Genomic DNA, 15,189 nt, shown 5'->3' on the forward strand with positions numbered 1-15,189 from the left:
GGTGGTATGTGAAATACAGGTATGAGGCCTGGAGACCCCTTCTCCCCCTCATAGCTAGAGTTCCTATTGAGTAAACCCTGGGAACCTGGTTCTCTGTGCCATCAGAGTTGGTGGGGAGAGTACTTGCTTGTCTCAGAGTCCCTTGTTGGATGACATCTCCCTCACCTACGAGAAGGCCTCTGGGCACAGTTGGCAGAGATGGGTGCTGCCCCTCCTGTGTTGAGTCTGTAGCTGCACCTCCCTCCCTGGTGCCTTGCCTAGGGGTGCTTTCTTGCTTTCTGTCATTCTGTCCTTCTGCCATCCCATTGTTGGGGGTGTGGGGGAAGAGGAAGTGTGGGAGGCCTTTGTCTGGAGACTTTGAGGAGGCTGAGCAATGTCTAGTGAAACCACTGCTATTTCTTTGTCTCATTGGGCATTACCTTCTCAGGCACCTTCAGACATTCACTTGGGAGCCACTGTGTGACCCATCACTTTGCCTTGGGCACCAGTGGAGTTCAAGTTGTGAGTGCAGTGCTGTGTGGTTTAGACATTTGTGGGCCTTTTTGTGTTTGGGGCTAGTTTACCAAGGGTTGGCCTAGGGTGAGAAGAGGGTCGCAGAGCCCCTTGGAGCCAGGTTGTATGCTTCTAGGTTGATTTTTAAGGAACTGAGGGCTTGTTAATTCAATGGGACGCTGAGGAAAGTAGTCCATGGAAAGGCCATTAGAACTTGCTGACCAGTTCTGAAACCAATTGGTTCTGTTATCTCTGTCCCCATGGTCCATGCATCCTGGTTAACCAGATATCCTCCCCCTTTCTTCAGGGCCTGAAGGAGTTAAACCTGTCTTTGACCTTGGTGAGACAGATGAGAAAAAGTCCCAGATCAGCGCAGACAGTGGTGTGAGCCTGATGTCCGGTTCTCAGGTTTGTGATGACCCTGTTGGGGGCTGGATCTAGGTGGCCATCTCAGCCTTTTTATATGATATATCCTGGGAGGTAGGGCAGAAAGGTGGGGAAAGGGGAAATGGATACTTCTTGAGACTTTGGGTAGAGCAAGTAACTCACTGACCCTTGCCTTTCTCTCTCTTGTTTCAGAGAAGTGATCTGGAATCTACCATTAGTGTAGGCCCAGCAGTTATGATCCGAAGCACAAGCCAGGATTCTGAAGTTAGCACTGTGGTAGGGGAACACCACACTGGCATCTTGGGTGTAGGGAATGGAGAAAAGCTGCTTTCCTTTAGAGACTCACCCTAGTTTCAGTTCGCCAGGAGTCCTACTCTGGTCCTGCCTGGTCATGGAAAGGTCTTTCTGTCTTGAACCAGACCTTGGGACACACACACTCATAATTTTATAAATAACAAAATGCTCCTTGGGAGTGCTTGGCACTTCTGGGTGACTACATCGAGTTCCAGCAACTTTGAAATTCTCGGTTCCTTGTTAGAGGATTTCTTTGCCTTGGGGAGTATCCCTTACTGTTTGTTTCCCCCCAAGGTGAGTAACAGTTCTGGAGAGACCTTGGGAGCAGACAGTGACCTGAGCAGCAATGCGGGTGATGGACCAGGTGGTGATGGCGGTGCCCACTTGGCAGGACTTCGTGGCACTGTGTCTGACAGCGAAATTGAGGCCAATTCTGCCTCAGGCGCCATCTTTGTAAGCTTTATTTTCTGCCCAGGGAAAGCCATTTCTCTTGTCCAGAAGGGAGGAAAGAGCCAGAGCCAGGGATATGACTCTCCTTGAAATAATTAAGAGTTGATTTCAGTGAGAATTTCCTGCAGGCTTTTTTCTCCCTCACAGAACTATTATGAATCTATCGTCTGGGCTTTTTAGAACAGAGGTTTCCAACATGTGGCCAACAATACTACTACTGAGCGTGGCCCAAACCAGATAAAAATAGAATTGGAAAATATTTATCAAAATATATAAAAATACAATAAGACATTGATAATGCCGTATTCTAAAACAGTCAGTATGTGGCCTGCAGGGATCCTTAGGTATGTATCAATGGTCCCTGTTTCTATTGGAATTGGACACCTGTTTTTAGTAACATTCTCTTCAATCAATGATCATTTGGACACCTAGCCCAGTTTGGTAAGGACTTATCAATTCATGTGATAATAATAATGGCAATGTGTGAAACACTCAAAGCAGTTACTCTGTTGTCAGGGCAGTGACATAAGAGCATTTAGGACTAGTCAACACTAGCAAGGTAAAGAACTGAATTGATCTACACTGTTGTAGAATGTCTCAGTCAGTCCATAAGTATTTACTAACTTCCCGTGTGCCACGTACTGTGCTAAGCTCTGGAGATACAAAGAAAAAGCAAAAAAGAGACTCTGCCCTCAAGGGCTTACATTTCTGAAGGAGACAGTTTAGAAATCAGAATTTACAAGATAAATTAAGACTTGGATGAAAGAGGAGATGGAAGTGACAACTTGGGGAACAAGGAGGCCTCCTGGAGGAGGTGGTGCTTGAGCTAAGTGTAAAAGGAAGCTCAACTTTCTAAGAAATGGGGTTTAGGAAGAAAAGCATTCTAGGACTTAGGAGCCAGCCATCGCAGAGGTACCAAGAGGTGAGAGTACTATGTGTGAAGAACAGCAAGAAGGCCAGTATGGTTGGCTCATCTGCTGCCCAGAGAGGAGGAGAATATAAAAAGATTGGAAAGCTAGGAAGGATTTTAAATGCCAAACAAGATTTTATATTTGACTCAGGAGGTAATGGGCATTGTTGGAGTTTACTTAATAGCAGGGTGGCATGGTCAGAGCTATGCTTTACGAAAATTCCTCTGGCAGGTAGATGGAGGCTACATTGGAGCGGGGAGAGGCCTGTTGGAAGTAGTCCAGATAGTGAGGGTCTGAACGAGGCTGGTAGCTTTGTTCGTGTGGGAGAGATGTTTTAGACATTGAAATTGAAAGATTCGGAAACTGATTGGATTGACAGGATAAAGGAAAGGGAGCAGTGAAGGATGGCACCACGGTTGTGAGCCTGGATGCCTGAAAGAATGGTGGTGCCCTCTATAGTGATAGAGAAGCTCAGGTGAGGGGATGTGTTTGAGGGACAAGATAATGAGTTCTATTATGGACACATTGAATTTGAAATGCTTATGGGACACTCAGTTTGAACTGTCCCAACAGGTAAATTGGTGATGTATGACTGGAACTCAGAGCGGAGACTAGCCCTGGATAACTAGATCTGGGCCCCGTCTGCAGAGAAATTATTATTGAACCCAAGGGAGCCGACAAGATCACCAAGTGAGAGAGAATAGAGAGAAGCCTAGGGCAGGCCTTGAGGGACACCCACACTTAGCGCTCATGACAAAGAAGACAATCCAGCAAAAGAGACTGAAAAGAATTGGTCAGACAGGTCGGAGGAGAACCAAGAGAGAGCCGAGTTGAGAAAACCCAGAGAGGAGAGAATATTCAGGAGGAGAAGGCGGTCAACATGTCACATTCTGTAGAGAGGTCAGGAATGATGAGGAGCAAGAAGAGGCTATTAGCTTGGGCATTTAAGAGAGCATTAGCAAGTTTCAATTAAATGATGTTGGAACCGGAATGCAAAAGATGTAGAAGAGGGCAGGAAGTGGAGACACTGATTATCAGTCGACTAAAACATGTTCATCAAGCATCCTACTGTGTGCCAGTCACTTTGCTAAGCACCAGGGATACAGAAAAAGGCCAAAACAGTCCCTGCTCTTAAGGAGCGAGCATTCTAAAGGAGGAGATAGCATGCAGCTGTGCACATACAAGATAAATAGAGAAGAATGAGAGGGAATTTCGAGGGAAGGTTCTAGCAGTGTGGTTGACCAGGAAGAGCTCTTGCAGAATGGCTTCTGTTTTAGACATTGAGTTTAAGATGCTTATGGGTCATCCATTCAAAGTGCTGGGGTGGAGAGAGACCATGAGCAAAGCACAGAAGTCATTGGTAAAGGAAGTGCGATGTCCTGGAGGTCAGTAGATAAACATCTACCAGAATAGAATTTGAGGATCACTTGTTTCGGGTATTTTGGCCAGCTCACTGAGGTAGATCATTGTGGCTGCCCCTGGAAGGCAAAGGGAGCCTGCCCTAGGTCATACCACAAGCACTAGCCAGGCGGGGTCTAGGCCAGGCTGCCTTTTCCATGATAGTTTCTCCGTAAGTAGCCAGTTTGTTGAATTCCGTGCTCCAGCACACTTGCCATTTTGTCAGAGATGGGAAGGGGAAAATGCTAGGAAAGCCTCAGGCTTTGCTGACTGTTGGTCTGTGGGGAGGCTGAAACATGACATTTAGATGGAATCAATTATTAATATTGGTGATCCTTCCCACCTGTAGGGCCTTCTGCATATATTCTGTTCATATGACAGAAGAGGGTGCCATTATCCTGTAGCTTAGGGTAGAAAATAGACCTGAAAGCCAACAGGATTATGCAAATGAATGGGGCTTGCTCTTCCATGTATCTAATCCAGCTAGTTTTAGTGAGCATTTCATGTCCTCCCATAACTTCTATGTGAAGAGTTCAGAATTTAGATGTGATGGTATTGTAAGACATGGTATACCCCACAGTCTAGCAAGAATCTACTCCACGGCATGCCCATGAGCCCTGAAGGATTTCTGACAATTTCTGTCATTGTGCCTGGCATGAAGTTCACCCTTGCTGTGGGGAAGGTAACTCAGTTATTTGTGAGGTTGGCTTGCTGAGAACGATTGCCCAGACCTTTTGACTCTGAATAGTTGATCTTGAAATCAATTATATTGAGTCACCATTGTCTAGGAAATAGACTGCAAGGCTGTGAACCAGGACATTGGGTTTTCAGGAATAGCTTTGTCTTCCATTACAGGATTACCTTAGGCAAATCGCTTTTTCTCCACCTGCTTCAGTTTCATTCCCTACCCTTTATCTAATTGGTAAAGATACTGTGGGAATGAAAATCGTAATGTTCTGTTAATGCTAGAGAAAACCTATCTGGCTTTTCCTTGAGTCAGGTAGGTACTCCTCCTATCAAGAGTGGTATGAAAGAAAAGTTAGATTGAAACTTTAGGTGATAATGTAAATGGTAGTAGTGGAACCTGGCCTTTTAGACTGGGCTGGTAAGACAAGAGAGCAGAAAGAGCAGCAGCTACTTACCGGGCTATTTAGAGTAATAGACCCACTGATGGTCTGACTGGTCTGTGGGGATCCACACCTGTCCCAGCTCATCTCCCATCTCCTCCTTACAGGGCAAAGCCCACAGCCTGAAGCCAAGTGCAAAGGAGAAAGCAATGGGCAGCCCCGTTCGTCCCCTTGAAGATGTGAGCCAGCGTGTGTACCTCTATGAGGGACTCCTAGGTGAGTGGGGGGAGAGCTTCCCTGGGAAGGCCAGGCTCAGATGGGCTAGTTAGGGCGAAGGGCGTGGAGGCCATCCAGACTGATCAGTTTGCTGGGAACTGACACAGTCACCCAGGTCTCGTTGATCTATGGTGACACACAGTGATTGTATATTTGAAGGTGAACAGCTTGCTGGTGTAGGAAGGAATAAACCATGAGTGATCCTGGATGAATGTACTAGACTTTGGTGTTCATCAACATCCTGTTTCTTTCTTTTCCTCTATTCCCTCCTTTGCTGCCATGACCCCTCCTGCTAATAACTTGGTAGGAAGGGACAAAGGATCCATGTGGGACCAGTTAGAGGAAGCAGCTATGGAGACCTTCTCTATGAGTAACCACCTTTCCTTGTGTACTGTGTCTTTTGCACCTCCCTGGGAGGGGCTGGCCTCCTTGACAGGCAGCTGGGGCAGGTGGCAGCCATGCCATAGAGTGGGGGCGGAGTCCTATGCTCCTTTCTTCCCTGGGCTTTGAGGTGACTCCCTTTTCTGTGAAGAACACTTCCTCTTGTGGCTGAAGAGCCACATCCAAGTAGCTCATGTGATCCTCTGAGCAGCCTCTCTGGTGTTCAGGTAAAGAACGTTCTACCCTGTGGGACCAGATGCAATTCTGGGAAGATGCCTTCCTCGATGCTGTGATGTTGGAGAGAGAAGGAATGGGCATGGACCAGGGACCCCAGGAAATGATTGACAGGTATAGAACCACAGTTTGGACCACATGAACTCAGATTCTTCTGCTTCCTACCTCGGTACTACCAGACTGACTTGTCTCTTCTTCCTTGGACAGGTACCTGTCCCTGGGAGAACATGACCGGAAGCGCCTGGAAGATGATGAAGATCGATTGCTGGCCACACTCTTAAACAACCTCATCTCCTATATGCTTCTGATGAAGGTAATGAAAGCCGTGGAGTCCGATCCGTTTGAGCCTTGTTACTCCTGCTACTGGAAGGGCCAGGCCTGTTCCGGGTCACTGTAGAATCTGTCCACTGAGTCAGGCCATCTAAGTGCAGCCCTCTCTGAGGATATGAAAGTCTGAGGCCAAGTACAAAGGCATATCATGAGGCAGCGGGTGGCCCTGGAACTGGTGAAAGTCATCAGTATCTTAGCCAGCTATGACCGAGTCCAGAAAATGCCAGGACACTAAGGGACACTCACTTCTCTGTGAAAGTGTCGTGACTCAGCGCCATGGCCTTGCCAGAGCTGTCTTCTCTCCTGTTGCTCTGGCAAAAAACACCATGCTGTTAGTTGAGGTGATTTTTGCCATCACAGGGACGTACTCTCTCTGCAGTCGTTTTCCCTCCAGACGATTAAACCCTTGGTTGGGGACTGGCCTCTCCCCACAAGGTCTTACTTTGGCTTCCTAGGTAAACAAGAATGACATCCGGAAGAAGGTGAGACGCCTCATGGGGAAGTCTCACATTGGGCTTGTGTACGGCCAGCGGATCAATGAAGTGTTAGATCAGTTGGCCAGCCTGGTGAGTACATGCCGTGTTACCCCTTGGGCTCTTTTCCACCTCTTCGTCAGCCCTGTATTTAAGAAAGGCAGATAGTACTGGTGGGCCCCTGGAGCAGTCTGGTGAAGCCTACGGGCTTTCTCTTGGAATAGGGTTTTTAAATGCATAAAACACCTAGGCTTGTGAAGGAAATCAACTCTATTGGAATACAGGTTTCAGAATGTTAGAATATGAAGATTGCCTGCTCCCGAGAGCCTGCCTGCACTGTGGAGATCCAGGCCACCTCGTTGGGCTCCAGAGGTATTAGTTCATTCTGATTTGGAGCCCTGACCGAAGGCCTTAGCGCAAGAGCATATGTTTTCAAAAACAAGAAGTCCTGTCGATGGTACAAACTCTTATTTTTGAGATATCCCTTCAGGGAGTCCTGATAGGTAGGACAGGAGCTAGCAGTGAACAGGGGCCTATCCTTAGCTCCAGTGCTGACCAGGCCCCTGCACAGAGTCCTCTTTGACCCTGAAAGGTGTCTCCTCCACTAGAATGGGCGGGACGTGTCTCTGCAGCCGAGCGGCAGCCGTCACATCAAGAAACAGACATTCGTGGTGCATGCGGGGACAGACACCAGTGGTGATATCTTCTTTATGGAGGTAGGTGTCGACCAGAGACATGGAGAATGAATAGAAATCTTCCAGCCAAGAAGACAGAGAACATTTGTCCATGTTGTCAGAGGATTATAGGAGATTAGACCCAGAGTGGAAGCCCACTCTTCCAAAATTACTTGGCTTTTGGCTACGGAACAGTGTAAAGGTGACCAGTGGTTTCTTACCATAGGTTGGTTTCTTGGGAATTTTAAAACATATCTCTGCTCAGTGATTTCAGGATCCAATTTTAGTCCCCACAAGAGGCAATGGATTAAAATAAGGGGCTTGATTTTCATGCTTGTCAGAAGAGGCCAAATAGAGAAGTCCTGCCCTGAAAAAGAAATGCCAGCCATGGGCTAATGGGGTTGGAGAAGGGGTTGGCAGTCTCGTTGACGGACTACACCTGCTGAGTCAGTCCCTGGTTGGATGGCCCAAGGGGGATGCCGATCCTAGCTCGGTGTGGCCTTGGAGGCTCTTCCCCTGTGACACAGTTGCCAGGAACCTCATTCCCTCTGCTCCAGCCAGGCAATGTGTATAAGGGCTCAGAGCTTGCAGCCTTCCTCCCTACCAGAAGTTCTCAGCCATCCTCTGGAGACAGGGCAGTCCCAGTCTCCCAGAAGCGGGCATTCCCTGGGTCAGGTCTCCACATACAGCTGTGCCCTTTGTATATCTGATGTTGACAACACTGAGGCCATGGGCTCTCGAGGCATCTTAGAGTGTTGCCCAAAGCTCACCAGCTATAGTGGGCAGCAGCAGGTGCTGCTTCCATACTCTGAGCTTTATGCACACCATTGTACTGGCATCTTTTAAGCATCTGAACCATGCCCTGGTCCCCTGAGGATCTCTGCCTCCTCTCTGGCCCTTTGGCTTATTGTTCCATGAATGATTATGGAGTGTGGGACAGTGTTGTCCTTTCCATTTTCCAGGCTATGAAATGGAAACGTGGTGTTTGACTTAAAATCACAGCTGAGCTGGACTAGAATTTAGGAGCTTATGGTTCCCATTAAGCTGCTTTGGCCTTCTCTCTTTCATGATCATATATTTCCCCAGGGTTCTTGGAATCCACAATAAACTCTCTTGAATATTAAAATTCTTTGTGACAAGCATTGGGTGTCCTTGGTGTAGACCAGTTGGTATTTCTGCTGCCCTTTGATGGGCAGAGTACTTAGAAGTCACTTACAAAAATGAGATATTTTCTCAAAAATACGTTGTACTTTTCAAAGATAAGTTCATTAGTCATAGGAATGAACTATTTGTTCAGTGAAATGATACCTGGGAAGGCTCACTTGGGAGGAAATGAGATTTATTCCCAAGTGACTATAATAGAAAAACAAAAGACCTCTATCAGCCAAAAAATTATAGAAGAAATGATGTAAGCGAATAGAGATGCCTTTGTGGCGTTGATAGAAGCTGAGATTGGGAATCTTACTGAATGGCCTTCTCCTTTGGTCATCCTGCCCGGTGATGAGTAAACTCACCTGATCTCTAAGGACGTTAGCTTAGAAATGGAAGGACAAAGTGACCCTTTTCTCCTTTGCATCTCACAGAATTCTTAGAACTGTGTGCTGTGGATTTTCAATAAATGCTCATTTGTTTGAAAAGGGAGTTGCCTTCTTGACTTAATAAAAGGCCCCTCTCTATAACTCCCTTTCTTTTCACAGGCCTCTCAGGAGGATGTCCTTACATGAGCTCTGTGTCTCTGTCTCCTAGTAGAGAGCTGTAAGATGGGGCCATGGGGCTGCTGGGACACAGCCAGTGTCAGCTGTGGTAGGAGATGAGGCCGTACAGGGCAGGCGAGGCCTCCAGGAGGTGGGAGCCACTGAGCCTGCTGTCTTCTCCCCTGCAGGTGTGTGATGACTGTGTCGTCTTACGCAGCAGCATTGGGACGGTGTCTGAGCGTTGGTGGTATGAAAAGCTCATCAACATGACCTACTGCCCCAAGACCAAGGTGCTCTGTCTGTGGAGAAGGAATGGGCCCGAGACGCAGCTCAACAAGTTCTACACCAAGAAGGTGCAGTTCTGCTGTCCTCTGCCATGGTGGGGTGGGGAGGGAAGGAGCCCCCGTCCTTGATTGCCAGGGAGCTCCTGGGTGTGGCTGTGGGCCAGAGCAGGTTCCTTGGTTCAGGTCTGGGGCCAGACCCCCAGGAGCCAGAGGCTGGCCTAACTCTGCCCCCCCCCCACCCTCCATGTGCCACAGTGTCGGGAGCTGTACTACTGTGTGAAGGACAGCATGGAGCGGGCAGCAGCTCGACAGCACAGCGCCAAGCCAGGTGAGAGACCGGGCAGGAACTTTCTGGGCTGTCAGAATTCCAACAGGGAGCCCCAGGGCCTGACAGCCTCCTTCCTCAATACAGGTCCAGAGCTGGGCGGTGAGTTCCCAGTGCAGGACATGAGGACGGGCGAGGGTGGCTTGCTTCAGGTTACGCTGGAGGGGATCAACCTTAAGTTCATGCATAGCCAGGTAGGTTGGCAGGAGCAGCAGGAGGCCCTGCAGCCCACTACTTGTGTGCAGGGGCAGGGGCAGGGCCCCCAGGGCCACACCAGGGAAGAGAGAAAGAGAGAGAGAGAAAGAGGGGGCAGCTGGCACCAGCGGCGGACTGGGTGAGGGGGCTGTGGCCCCTCCCAACCGTGGACTGCCAGAGGGAACAGGGGAGCAGGCTGGGCAAGATGAGTGAGACTGGGCCGGGCTCCTGAGGGCAGTGTGAGGGGGAGCGTCTCCCTCAACCCCTCTGCCCACTCCCTCCGGCTCTCTCGGCTCCTGGGCTTTTCTTTTGCTTGGTGTTGGTTTGTTCTGTGAGTGTGGCCCTGGCACGTTCCTCTGTGTGTGAAGCTCGTGTCTGTCCTCTCTGCAGCGGGTGGGTTTTTGCCTCTTCCTTTCCTGCAGATTCTCCCCCTCCCTGGCTCCCTTTCCCTTAACGGTCCCTGACTCCACAGGCCATCCGGACAGAGCGGCCCACCCTCCGCCTCTCCCCTGTGTGCTTCCATTATAGGACCCATGACTTCTTCCTCTTGGTCTTTTTTAACACAGTGTTCCTTTTCCTCCAAGTGACATTTCCTTAAGCTAATTCCATTCTGCAGCCAGCGCCTCCTCCTGGGCCCCTTTTCAGCTGTCTCTTCAGCCAGGTGTTTTCCCTCCCCTTTCCTTGCCGTGTTCACTCCTTTCCCTGGGGTCCTGAGCCATAGCTGGTCACGTGCTGCCCCTGAGCAGGCAGGGGCTGCCTGGGGAAGGTGAGCCTGCCGTTGGACTGGGACCTTCTCTCTGCTCCTGGCATTTCGCCGCTACTGATTTCAGGGCTACCTTCTGGGCAGTGTTGGGGTCACTGGAAACAACAGCCCAACCAGCCTGGCAGCCCCGAGTGACTTTTCATTGTGGGATTTGGGGGATCTGTCTAGGGACCTGACCTGAGTGCTTTTCCATATCCATGAGGGTTCTAGTGCCTTCTGGGAAGAGGGCACCAGTGTCCTCTCTAGTCCTCTTCCAGCCTGATGAGACTTAGCTACCCCGTTCTGTTCATTGTCTCCTGCTTATCGTCTCAGGCCCCATAAGTACCTGAATGCCTGACTCGATGTCTATGCAGGCTTTGCCAGAGGGTTTTGTCCCAGAGAGAAGGGGTATCAAATCCTGACTCCCGTCCTTGTGGCCTCATTTCCTCTTCTACCACATAAACTGAAGGCAGTGTGGCCCTCAGAAAGCTGTGCCCTAGCTGGCCTCTTGCTATAAGTTATTGGCCCCTGTTCCAAAGGGGCATCTCCCCACCCCACCCCCACTCCAATCCAGGCCCCTTCCAGCCTCCTTCAGTCTGAGGGGAGTCTCCTGCCCGTGCCAGCCCTCTGCGCCGGAGGAGGATGCATGGTGGGCCACGTGGGAGGCCCTTGGGTGTAGAGGCCTGCCCGAGGCAGGGGCCTGGGTGGAGGGGCCGAAGGGTTGGGGGTGACCAATAAAACTAACGACTTCATTTCTCTCCCATGCTTTCTCCTCCGGCCAGGAGCGGAAGGTACACGCCCTTTCTGCTGTCTTCGCTTCTTAGCCTTTTGAGTTGTGTGTGTGTGGATTCTCCTCTCCTCCTTTGGGGAAATGTCTTCCCTACGTGTGGGTGGGGCCGCAGCTGGGAGGCCGGGCTCTTGGGGCATGAGTGGAGCCTGGGGCCTGACGCCATCCTTCCTCCCTCCTTCTTTTGCAGGTTTTCATAGAGCTGAATCACATTAAAAAGTGCAATACAGTTCGAGGCGTCTTTGTCCTGGAGGAATTTGGTAATTACACTCTTTTGCTCTTAGGTCTGGACTCACATGGCAGTAACTCAAACCTCTGAGCGCTGGAGGAGGGGCTGACAGGGCAGGTGCCAGGGGACTGTGGGGTCAGGATGGAGCCCAGAGACAGGACACCTGAGGGAAATAAGGTGGCAGAGCAGGGAAGAGAATGGAGCCCTCAGGGACAGAGAGGCCAGAGCCAAATCCTAGAAAATCAGGTGCAGGGACAGAAGGAGAGGGCCTAGGGAGCGTCTGCCACCCTCCTCTGCCTGGCCTAGCCACCGCCAGAAGCTCCATGTGTGGAGCATTGTCCATGCGCTATGCCGCCCAGCCCCTCCTGGAACACTGCCAGCCTGCACCTCTGTCCACCCTGCTTGTTCTCAAGCTGCAGGCTGGGAAATCTCTGTGCTCCAGAGAGTCACTGAAGGGGGCACAAGGAGGTGGAGAATAGGCTGAGTCCATGAGGAAATGAAAGTCAGAGACACTCAGGGCACCCAGGGAAAGCTGGGAGAGAGGCCAGTATCAGGGGAGCAGTGATCCCCAGGACAGGAGTAGTGAGGAAGGGGCTGTCACCCGGGGCTTTGAGTTCCTGCTGTGTTTGTGCTTCACTCTCTTGTGCCCCTTCATCGCTGCTATGAAAACCTTCGTTCTCCAGCAGGTAAAGTGATCTCGGCTCGTGCTGGCCCCTGGCCCCTTGCCTCAGCCCCTGCCAAGGGTAGGGGGCTCCCTGCAGGCACATGCTGACTCTTTCTTCTCTCCCTTTCTCTTCCCACCCTCTATCTCCCCAAACCTCACTCCACCCCTGTGCTGGCTCCTTGGTTCTGTGAGTTCTCTCCCCCATCTTTTCCTGCCAGACTCCCTACTGGGGAGCCCTCCAAGTGGGGAGAAGGATTGTGGGGGGCTTCTCCCTTCAGAGATACTGTTCTCTCCTCCCCGGGTCAGGATTAGTTGTGGTCAGCTGTTACTCCTCCTCTCCCTCTCTCTGGCATCAGGGGATGCTCCTCTGCTCTTGGGCCCAAGGGGCCATGGTGGCAGCTGCCCCAGCTCAGCCCGGCTCCCTGTGGCCCCTGCATGGCGGGAGCAGGGACCATTCTCGGCCTTGCGTTCTGGGCTGTGGTCGTGTGTGTATTTTGCCTGTCGCTCCCCTTCCTCCCCACTACCTGGGTGCTGTGCTGGCCTGTACCTTCTGCTCGGTGTGTCTGCTCCAGAGCCCTCTGACGCTCTCCCTCACACAGGCAGGCCTGGCTCACTCCCACCGCTCAGGGAGGAAACCATTACAAGCCTGGTGGGTTTAGCATCGCCTCTATTCTTCCTCTTTTTGTAGCCCTGGGGGCTCTTGTGCAGGGGTCTGTGGGAGATGGGGGAAGGAGGGATTTTGCTGGTCACCCCAGGACTTGCGGCTCAGACAGGGGGAGAAGCAGCAGCTCCCCCAGGGTGGACTTCTCCCAGCCAAGTGCTGGGCCCACTAGGGGAGCTGACAGCCAAACACTGCTGAGGCAGGAGGGGCCAGTCACCTCCCAAACTTTGGCTCTGTGTCCACCCCCCACAGCAGCTGCAGAGCCCTGAGGCCTGGGCAGGAGCTCCAAGGCCTGGGCAGGAGCCCATGACTGCCCATCTCTCTGGCCCCGGCTGACGCAGCCACTGTGTGGGGCCTGGAGGGGAGGGAACGCCGGCCCCCAGTGCTGCTGCCTGGGGGGCCCGCTGCCCCTGAACTGGGGCTCTCCGTTTTGAACTCTCTGTTTTGTCTCTTGCCTGCCCGGTTTTAGTTCCTGAAACTAAAGAAGTGGTGAGCCACAAGTACAAGACGCCAATGGTGAGTGTCCGCACCTCCCCACCAGGCTGCCAGGGTCCTTCAGACAGGAGGGGGGTGGGCCCCTGCTGAGCCCAGGGGAAGAGCAGGAAGCATGACCAAGCTGGAAGGAGAATTCACTTGTGCCAAGGACCCGAGAGAGCCAGAAACAAGGCCTCCCTCACGAGGGATGTGTAGACCGCCCCCTCTCCCGCTGCCAAGGCAGGAGGCCCCACTTGCAGGTGCTGCACGTGTATGACTTGTGCTCCCTGCCTGGGGCAGTGATGCATCTGGGTCTCTTCTCCCCGCAGGCCCACGAGATCTGCTACTCCGTGTTGTGTCTCTTCTCTTATGTGGCTGCTGCTCGGAGCAAGGAAGCCGAGAGCAGAAGCAAACCCCCCCGGCCAGTCTCTAGCTGATGAAAGAGAGTTTGGCAGCTGCCCCTGTCCAGGGCCATCTCCTGGGCTCTGGCGTCCTTTGGAGTGCACGTTGATGTCACTGAGACTGGATATTTGTGTGTTCTCTCCAAGCCCTGTCCCTGGCTCAGCTCAGGCTCCAGTCTGTGCCTGTTTGATTGTGTGTGTGTGTGTCTCTCTCCAGCAGGGCCAAGCTGACCTCTTCCTTCCCTGCTTTGACCCCCTCCAGGCCCAGTCTGTCTGCTCCCCAGAGCTACAGTCTGTAGGTCTCTCTGCAGTCTGTTGGCTTCCAGGAACAGGGGAGCAGGCACATGTGTGTACTGCTCTTGTGTCCTTGTGACCTGTGTGTTTTGTGTTTCCCTTTCTGTGTCTTTGGCACTTTAACCCTCCAGGGAAAATTCCTGCCCCCTCCTAGCAGGGGCCTGCCCCCAGACCCTCTGAGTGTACACCTGGTCTTCTGGAATAGCTCCCTTCACTGGAGAATGAGGACAGGCTGAAGCCCTCCCCTCCCTGGCAGGGGGTAGGTGAAGGTGGGGACCCAGGAGCGGGCTGGTGGCTGGAGGGGTAATCAATCATGCCCCCTCCCCCCGTTGTCTTTCTCAAGCAGGTAGCCCCACCCTTGCACCTGCTGCCCCCACCTCCATTCACTGGCCTGAAGGACTTGAGAGTGGTGGGGCCACCTTGGGCCCAGGTACCAGTGGCTGCTCCGCCTGGACCAAACCAGAGAGGGGCTGAGGAGGGCCAAGTCCAGTGTAAATATCTGTCTTCAGATGCCGCCTACCTGGGCTGCTTGGGTGGGCAAGGGATGGGTGTAAATATTTCTCCTGCACACTATTTATAGACAATGTACAGCCGTGTCTGTGAATGTGAAATAAACGTCCTCTCCCCTTGACTCCTCAGCTGCCTGAATTAGAGTCCAGCCCTTTCTGTTCTAGCAGGCCCCTTCCAGCCCTGGAACCCCCCGCCCCCATCCCTTCTGCTGTTTCTAGGCCCCAGGGCTGCCCCAGGATAAATCAGCCCCAGTCTCTGCCCTGGCATTCTGTTGCTAGTGAGGGGTCCCCACCCTCCTAGCAGGGGAGGCTGGGGCCTCTTGTTTGGGGTCTTCATGCCTCTGGGGTTAGGAGCCTGCTCTTCAGGGCCTTGGACCAGCTCCAGGGTGGGGCTGGGGTACAGCCCACGACCAGGCTTCCTTCCATGTAAAGATGGCAGGGATGTGTAGTTCTGTTTTGAGTTGTGCTGGCCACCAGAGGGACCTTGTGGTCCATCTGTCTTCTTGACGGAGGCAGTCTGATTGGGCTTTGGGCTCTGAGCATTCAGGGCTGGGGCAGAGCAA

The 15,189-nt window shown here is 52.0% G+C and overlaps 1 protein-coding gene across 1 annotated transcript in view; it reads left to right on the plus strand.

Annotated features, from left to right (window-relative positions):
• The window catches only part of MADD (MAP kinase activating death domain), a 37,373-nt gene extending 22,618 nt beyond the window's left edge, over positions 1 to 14,755 (plus strand). Inside the window, exons 23-37 of the mRNA XM_036762209.1 lie at positions 800 to 900; positions 1,072 to 1,155; positions 1,468 to 1,626; positions 5,167 to 5,275; positions 5,583 to 5,645; positions 5,884 to 6,004; positions 6,098 to 6,203; positions 6,676 to 6,786; positions 7,302 to 7,409; positions 9,250 to 9,414; positions 9,601 to 9,673; positions 9,758 to 9,864; positions 11,585 to 11,654; positions 13,418 to 13,464; positions 13,752 to 14,755. Coding sequence (XP_036618104.1) covers positions 800 to 900; positions 1,072 to 1,155; positions 1,468 to 1,626; positions 5,167 to 5,275; positions 5,583 to 5,645; positions 5,884 to 6,004; positions 6,098 to 6,203; positions 6,676 to 6,786; positions 7,302 to 7,409; positions 9,250 to 9,414; positions 9,601 to 9,673; positions 9,758 to 9,864; positions 11,585 to 11,654; positions 13,418 to 13,464; positions 13,752 to 13,859 — 1,532 coding nt within the window. The 3' untranslated portion in view covers positions 13,860 to 14,755. The remainder of the gene's footprint in view (positions 1 to 799; positions 901 to 1,071; positions 1,156 to 1,467; positions 1,627 to 5,166; positions 5,276 to 5,582; positions 5,646 to 5,883; positions 6,005 to 6,097; positions 6,204 to 6,675; positions 6,787 to 7,301; positions 7,410 to 9,249; positions 9,415 to 9,600; positions 9,674 to 9,757; positions 9,865 to 11,584; positions 11,655 to 13,417; positions 13,465 to 13,751) is intronic.
• Positions 14,756 to 15,189: the final 434 nt, after the last annotated feature.

This window comes from Trichosurus vulpecula, chromosome 6 (assembly GCF_011100635.1).
Source record: "Trichosurus vulpecula isolate mTriVul1 chromosome 6, mTriVul1.pri, whole genome shotgun sequence".
NCBI lineage: Eukaryota > Metazoa > Chordata > Mammalia > Diprotodontia > Phalangeridae > Trichosurus > Trichosurus vulpecula.